This window comes from Crinia signifera, unplaced genomic scaffold (assembly GCF_055691185.1).
Source record: "Crinia signifera unplaced genomic scaffold, ASM5569118v1 HAP2_SCAFFOLD_569, whole genome shotgun sequence".
In the NCBI taxonomy this organism is placed as follows: domain Eukaryota; kingdom Metazoa; phylum Chordata; class Amphibia; order Anura; family Myobatrachidae; genus Crinia; species Crinia signifera.
Window position 1 is genome coordinate 43,582 of NW_028142462.1, and position 8,776 is coordinate 52,357.

Sequence of the window (8,776 nt, forward strand, 5' to 3'; positions counted from 1 at the left end):
CATTGTGTATAAAAATCGAAATATCTAAAAAGTCAACCGTGGATTCACTGATATTAAAAGATAATTCAATATTTAAAAGGTTAGAGTTTAAAAATGTACAAAAAGATAATAGTTCCTCTCGCCCTCCTTTCCATAAAAACAAGATGTCGTCAATATAGCGTTTCCATGATACCAGGTTCGCCCCGAATGGGTTGTGTGACCATATACAGTCTTGCTCCCTGAAGGGTTAATCAGCCATCTTGTTTTCATTGAAGGGTTAATCAGCCATCTTGTTTCTCTATGTCTGTCCCTGCTGATTTCAAGGTGGTTATATCCTGGCTCTTTTCCAGTACTCGCTGCTATCATAAACTTTGTTACTTTCCTTAGACACTGTACATTCTGTGCTTTCTCATAACTAACGAATACTACACAAGGCGATGTATAAGCCACCCCACAAAGACACTGCTATTTCCCTACCTCTGCACCAAATATTAACCAATCATGTAATTGAACCAGCGTCGTTTGTTGTGTATAAATATGTTGTTTTCGTCATCATTAAATCAGAGTTCAACCTTGTATCTGTGGTCATCGTTACTGGTCATATCATATGAGGTTACACTCTCACGGAGCTCTAAGGGGTCTTCACACTGAGGTCAAATAAGGTAATTAATAGATAAGACAATCGATACATCGGCGTATGATCGATTCTCTTCAAGTGGGGGCTCGGCCACCGGGATGCGAGGTCCATTCCTACACAGATGTCATAAAGATTTTACAGTCTGCCTGAATCTGTTGTGAGGTTACGGACATACTCGATCCTGAACCTGTGACACCATGCCTGGGGTATGTTGAATGTCTTATATAGAAGTTAGAGTCTTCTATCATAGAAGTTAAAGTCTTCTATTTTTGTGCACATAACCTGATCTAGGATCAGATGCCGTACTTGGAGTACGAAGGAGACCTGGGGTCTTTAGTCTAAATAGTACCTCACTTTGAACGCCCATTCTTTATTGGCCAATTGTCTTTATTGTATTGTCTTAAAGTATAAGTTTTTCTTTCATTCAATATCCCTGTGTGATTGGTGAGTATACACACTCGTGATATCTGTATTTCCTTGTAAACCGTGCGGCTGGTAAGTTCACGCACAATAACTTCACCATTTGTCTAATCTGACTACTGTATGCCAACAGACTTGCGGACTTTATGCTCTCCTTCTCGGAGTAACGCAACGTGAGGCTTCACATACAGTTCTCAGCAACATAACAACAAGACTCTGTCCACCGTCACGTAGACGGTCTGTTGTTTCACTAACATTTTGTACTTTTATATTTAATGGGATGTATCTAGAGGAAATATAGTTCATATAATATTCAGATAAAGACCAACCCTCACAGTCTGCTGCCACAGGTCCCGACCTGCCTGACTGAAGACGGTGCCCCTGGTCTGAGTATTTAGAACTTTCCACGCTCCCATTCATAGTCAGAAATATTGATACACAATCATACCCCGACATGGGTGGAAATAATAGTAAGAATAAAACAGTCTATCCACCCCCATTACCTAGTGAAATATGTAAGGAGTATGTTGCCCACAAATTATTACCTTGTTAATCCATGAGGTGGACAATATAATAGATGGGACTGGAATCAAGTCCCCAGTATTAATACCCCGATCCCTGCAATATAGTAAACAGCTGCAGACTATCCCCTTAACAAAGCACAGGAGATAACTGACATGTGGAATGAAATCACCGTACACCAGTTCAGCTTTGAAAGATCTATTTTCTGTTGAGCTCTCAGGGTGTACGGCGGATTCCTGCTAGGCTTCTGTGTCTTTGCTGGAAGAGGGGGGTCTGAGGGGGAAGCTGCAGTATTGGCCTCTCTCTCCCTAACACTGAACATCGCTGCCTATTGCAGTTTCATGTAAATAGAAACCTACAGTCACTGAATTTTGGAAGAGATTTAAAAGATGCTGGACTGAGGAAACGGGACTATTTCTTGAAATATTCCCTTTACTCATTTCCACCTTTATCACTAACCTACACCCCTCCATTTCCACGCCAGTCAAACAGAATGTCTCTACCTGGACATCTGACAAACTCACTGAATTTAGTGAGCACTTATATGAAAAAGAATCTGCTGGATGTTTTGATATGAAGAAGACTGTCGTCACTTCTACTCACAACTTCCAAAATAATAACAGAGGCCCACCAAATAGACCAAATAGGGGGATCCCACAAAATAACCAGAAAAGACCATATAGACCCCCTCAGGGTCCAACACCCCGTGCGCCTCCATACAACAGAGATTACAACAATACTGGTGCAGTACCAAGACAAACAACTTGTTTCAACTGTGGCCGGAATACACACTGGGCTAGGGACTGTCCACTCCCTCCCCAGAAACCACAACAACCTTACACTCCCAGACCCCAACAGGGACCATACAGACCACACTCAACATCAGTTCAAGACCATGTACGTTTCAGAGTGGACTGGTCTGACCCTGCACATTGACGGGGCCCGGAGGAGGGTATCCCATCTTTTGCACAGTTCACTACTCATTGGGAAGATTCACCCCTCATCACATTATATGTTGATGATAAAAAACTGTCCTTTCTAGTAGACAGTGGGGCAACAACCAGTGTTTTGTGTTCTCTTAACTATGATGGTGAACTGCAAAAGACTACTCCTTCAATGGGAATCAACGGGATACCCACTGACACATACCTGACTGACCCAGTTATCATACGCTCTGACAAGGGAAAACACTTAGGGATACACCAATTCAGGATCATCCCAGAATGTCCTGTTAACTTACTGGGCCGTGACTTGTTTAGTAAATTCCACATCTCCATCTCACCCTCTCCACAAGGGAGTGGGCTCCAAGTCACCTCCCCACACTTTGTGTCACTACAAAATACTCTGGACAACTCACTTGATCAAATTGATGATAGAATTTGGGCCATTGGCCCTTATGACACTGGCTTCATACCCTGTACACCATACAAAGCCAAGCTCAAACCAGATACACAACCCGTGTTTTGCAGACAATATTCACTCTCACCAGAAAAGATTGAAGGTCTTAGACCTATGATACATGACTTCCTCGAACAAGGCATACTCAGGTACATTGTCTCACCTTACTCGACACCTATCAACCCTGTTGCTAAGGCCGATGGCTCTGTTAGATTCGTACAAGACTTGAGAAAAGTAAATGATCTCATTGTTCCTATTGCACCCATAGTACCTGACATCAATTCACTCATCTCAGCAATCCCTGCAAACGCAACCCACTTTAATGTCATAGATTTGAAAAACGCATTTTTAGCATTCCTATAGACACAGAGACCCAATTACTCTTTGCTTTTTCATTTGAAGGTAAACAATTAACCTGGTGTCGTTTACCCCAAGGCTATATTGACTCTCCAGTGGTCTATAGCATAATCCTCCAAGCCACATTGGCTCCATGGCACCCCCCCCATAGTTCTGTCCTGCTACAGTATGCAGATGATCTGCTTCTCTGTAGTGTCACCGAGGAGACCAGCCGGTTAGATGGAATCTCATTGTTCAACTGGTTAGCAGAATGTGGACACAAAGTGTCAAGAGAAAAATTGCAATGGTGTAAAACGCATGTCAATTACCTGGGTTTTGTACTCTCTGAGGGAGAAAGAAAAATCAGTCCACAACGCATACAGTCTGTATTGGGCCTGGTCACCCCAACTACCCAGAAGGATATGTTGTCTTTCTTGGGTATGGTAAGTTACTGCAGACAGTGGATCTCTGATTGTTCCTACTATGATAATATCTTGAGACAATGCACACTCAAAGACAAACCCAAGGTTATACAATGGTCAGATGAAATGTATTCTGCATTTAAAAAATTGAAAGAAATGTTAGTACAGAGTCCCGCGCTTGGTCTCCCGGACTATATGTTATCATTTCACTTGTTTGCAAGGGACACATGTACAACTATGGCGGGTGTACTGACCCAACTTCATGGAGGCAAAATGCGCCCAGTCGCATTCTTCTCAAAGGTAATGCCTGTCACTGTGCAAGGAATGCCAGCTTGTCTTCGAGCACTGGCTGCCTGTGCAAAGGTTGTTGAGATGTCCACATCACTTACATTAGGACATCCTACTGTGTTACATACCACACATAATGTCCTCTCCATCCTCAAAGGTCTACACACACAACACATGTCTGCCCAAAGACTCAGCGGCTATGAAGTACTCCTACTAGGGAACCCTTCTCTCACTGTAAAATACGCAACAAACACAGAAGGACCTGTCCCTGTACTAAACGCACTTTTAGGTCTTAAAGGACCTGACGACGAGGCGCCGCCTCAACATGACTGTACTCTGACAATTGACTCAGAAACTTCACCCAGACAAGACATGTCGACTGTGCCTATCCCCGATGCCGACATAATATTTGTTGACGGCTCCTGCAGCCGTCCCAATGACAACACGTACCAGGCAGGATATGCAGTGGTTAAACTTCCAAACACCACCCTTGAAGCAAAGACAGTCCCCTTACAGTCAGCACAAGCTGCAGAACTCATTGCACTCACTCGAGCTTGTCACATTTACAAAGACAAACCTGTCACAATTTACACAGACTCCAAATACGCTTACGGAGTTGTTCATGATCATGGTATGTTCTGGCAACGCCGAGGCTTCACTGGCGCTGATGGGAAAGGCATATCACATGCGCAACTCATCACTGATCTCTTACACGCAATTACATTACCATCTCAACTTGCCATCCTTCATTGTAAAGCACACACTGGAGGAAAGGATGATATCAGCAAAGGCAACGCTCTTGCTGATACCGCTGCTAAACGTGCTGCCACTATAGCAACATATAACCTCACTCTTGCTGTCATCTCGCCTCCTTCGTTAGATGATACATACCTACTGACAGAATTACAGGCTGCTGCCTCTAATTCAGATCTATCAGATTGGACATATCCAATACTGCAGAAGAATCCACGGACTGGATTAATCTGCAAAGAGGGGAAACCATGTATACCCCAAACCAGTGCATCATTGTTCATAGCACACTACCACGGAGTAGGACACCATAGTATAGTAACAACTACTTTACTCCTCTCCAATGATTTCTACATTACTAATGCAAAAGATCTCATTAAACAATACATCAGTAGATGTATAATATGTCTCAGAAACAACCCAAATAACCCAGACAAAGCAAGACACCAGCACCTAGAATACCCAACCACTCCATTCACCCACCTGCAAATCGATTTTACACATATCAATAATGCAGGAAGACAGGAATATGCCCTGGTCATTGTCGACATGTTTTCTCGGTGGCCAGAAGCATATGCCACTAAATCAGAAGATGCAAAAACAGTAGCCCGCATACTCACGCGAGAAATCATTCCGCGCTGGGGATGCCCGCTTCAAATTAATAGTGATAAAGGTTCAGCCTTCACAGCCAAGGTCACAGCAGAACTAGTCAAAGCACTGCAAATAGAATGGAAGTTTCACATTCCATATCATCCACAGAGTTCCGGTATCGTGGAACGCATGAACCGTACTCTTAAAGATAAACTACGTAAAGCGACAGGAGGTACATTTGCAAAATGGAAACAAGTCCTTCCTATCGTATTGGCTGAAATTAGAATGACACCACAAAAGACTCTAGGTTACTCCCCCTTTGAAATACTAATGGGCAGACCTTTTCCCACGCCCTGGGCAAAGAAACCACTAGTTACAACTGAGGGAGATCTAGACGTAATAAGAGAAGAGTACATTAGATCCCTAATAGAGAAACTTAATGAGTTAGAACAAAATGTTATCTTTAAGAATCCTTCTCATCCACAGATACCCACTCACCCATTCAGGGTTGGAGACAAGGTCGTAGTGAAAGTGTTGCCGAGAAACAAGCACCCCGGAGATTTCACCTACGGTCCAGAAACAGAAGTGGTCGCGGTTACCAGGACGGCTGTCCTCACCGACGAAGGACCAACGTGGATCCATGCATCCAGAGTAAAGAAAATTCCACCTCCACCACACGTCAACACAGAGGTCGACACCGATCCCGAGACTGACACAGACGGGACGAGAGAGGTAATAACGGGAGCCAGTGGCTCTGACCTCCAACTTGGAGAAGACCTGCCGGCTGGAGGTGATGAGGAATCAGGGGTACAACATTCTGAAGCCGAGGACGACGCTACAGGATATGACTCCCCCCACCTTAGCCCTAGTGATTTTATTCGGGCTTGTTCTTTATAACTGTTTTGCTGAAGTTGATATTACTCAGAATGATGGACGTTTTACCTTCTGGTATAATTCTTCTAGTACAACTGTTGCTACTTTCATATTTTCTTATTGTGATATTGTATCTTGTTCAAACAATCAAGGCGGGAATCGAGAAGAACCACCGCTGCCCTGGCTGTGTAACATCCAACACACACCACACGCTGTAAGTCACGTATATATATGTGTCACTAGTACTTACTGGGGAGATTCTTGCAACTCATGGGGGGCTGTTGGGTGGAACACTAGAGCAGATACCACTGCCTTTGATATCAGCCAAGACTGGGGATATTACCCCGATGTTGGCATCCATAAATGGTCCAATGGTCGATCCTTACTAGCCCGTATGTCCCTACGAAAAAAGGGCACCTGCAATGGCCAATTTATCATTAACTTAGAAAACCCGGCCCCCGGTGATGCCGGACTATATGTCATGGGTAAATATCAATCAGGGGAAAACGGGGGCCCAAGAGGAAAATTCCATTTAAAGGACATGTACGATAACCCAGAATACACCGCCCTCAAAGCCACTGTAAAACCTAAAACACCACCATCATTCCTTAAACCACATGTCACTACTTTTAATGATATGTTAGCCATTGATAATCCCACGTATGAAGATACCATGTCTATGGAAACAGGTTTCTCTGATGTAAACTATTGGTTAGAATGGATGAAGTATAATGCCCGCAAGGTTAATCAAACTGATTGCTATGTGTGTGGAAAGTCCAGACCCCATTTAGGTACTGTACCCATACACATACCACCTGAACAGGATAAATGCTTTTTTAGTTTATACACTGACACTGTAATAGAAGAAGCCAAATGTGAACAATGGAAAAAGGAATACCCCATTATGACAAAGAATACCAACCCTGGTAGTACTATAACTATTTACCCCGGTAATTACACTTGTTATTTCTCTAATAGTACTGATCAAAATGTTGTACAATTGAAATTATTTCCTGATGGGTATTGTGCTGAAAGAAGACATATCACCATACCCACCATGAAGAAATCTTTGGGAGATATCTATTTTATCTGTGGAGATATGAGGCTGAGGACAAAACTAGACAACCCTTGGAAAGGAGAATGTGCCCTGGCAAAGATTATCATGCCCATTCACATCCTCCCAGCCAACCTTCCTCGGCCTCCTCCCACAGGTAACACAAACACACACTCTAGAGCTAAGAGAGATGCCCCCAAGGAAAGTTTCGATCCACATGTGTATATCGATACTATTGGTGTCCCCCGGGGAGTTCCAGATGAATTCAAGGCTCGAGATGAAGTCGCTGCTGGCTTTGAGTCTCTGCTTCCCCAGGTGACAATCAATAAGAATGTGAATTGGATAAATTACATATATTATAATCAACAGCGCTTCGTTAATGATACTAGAGATGCTTTAAAAGGTATAGCTGAACAGTTAGAAGCCACTTCTCAAATGACTTTTCAGAATCGTATGGCTTTAGATATGATGCTTGCCGAGAAAGGAGGAACCTGTGTGTACATAGGTAAGATTGATGGATGCTGTACTTATATCCCAGACAACACAGGTCCTAATGGGAAAACTACCCTAGCTATTAAACATCTAGAAGATTTATCCATCGAACTCAAGAAGAACTCAGGTGTCACGGACCCCTGGAGTAGCTGGTTTGGATGGCTAAACGATTGGAAACACGCACTAACACAAATAGGCATGTTTATTCTCATTATAATTATTGTACTTATGATAGTAGGATATTGTGTCTTTCCCATATGTAAGAAGATTGGTTCCAAGTACCTGGATAATGTAACACCTGCTATGTACACTGATCTCGCCAAAAGCCTTCCCTCACCAGAAGATTATAGTGAATATGTTAAAATCCATCGTACCAAACAAGATGCCATCTACAAGAATCAAATTGTCTAAAAAGGACATTGATTCTAAGAGGGGATTGAAGGGTTAATCAGCCATCTTGTTTTCATTGAAGGGTTAATCAGCCATCTTGTTTCTCTATGTCTGTCCCTGCTGATTTCAAGGTGGTTATATCCTGGCTCTTTTCCAGTACTCGCTGCTATCATAAACTTTGTTACTTTCCTTAGACACTGTACATTCTGTGCTTTCTCATAACTAACGAATACTACACAAGGCGATGTATAAGCCACCCCACAAAGACACTGCTATTTCCCTACCTCTGCACCAAATATTAACCAATCATGTAATTGAACCAGCGTCGTTTGTTGTGTATAAATATGTTGTTTTCGTCATCATTAAATCAGAGTTCAACCTTGTATCTGTGGTCATCGTTACTGGTCATATCATATGAGGTTACACTCTCACGGAGCTCTAAGGGGTCTTCACACTGAGGTCAAATAAGGTAATTAATAGATAAGACAATCGATACATCGGGGTATGATCGATTCTCTTCACTCCCATTTCCCCATAAATATGTTAGCATAACTCGGGGCGAACCTGGTACCCATCGCTGTACCGACCTTTTGGATATAGAAGGCATCATCAAACATAAAATAA

The 8,776-nt window shown here is 42.9% G+C and overlaps 1 protein-coding gene across 1 annotated transcript; it reads left to right on the forward strand.

Annotated features, from left to right (window-relative positions):
• The first annotated feature begins 531 nt into the window (after positions 1-531).
• On the forward strand, positions 532-8,535 carry LOC146055755 (uncharacterized). Its single transcript, XM_083168310.1, has 2 exons — positions 532-641; positions 5,830-8,535. The coding sequence occupies exon 2, from the start codon at positions 6,137-6,139 to the stop codon at positions 8,171-8,173; it is 2,037 nt and encodes a 678-aa protein (XP_083024436.1). The 5' UTR covers positions 532-641; positions 5,830-6,136; the 3' UTR covers positions 8,174-8,535.
• Positions 8,536-8,776: the final 241 nt, after the last annotated feature.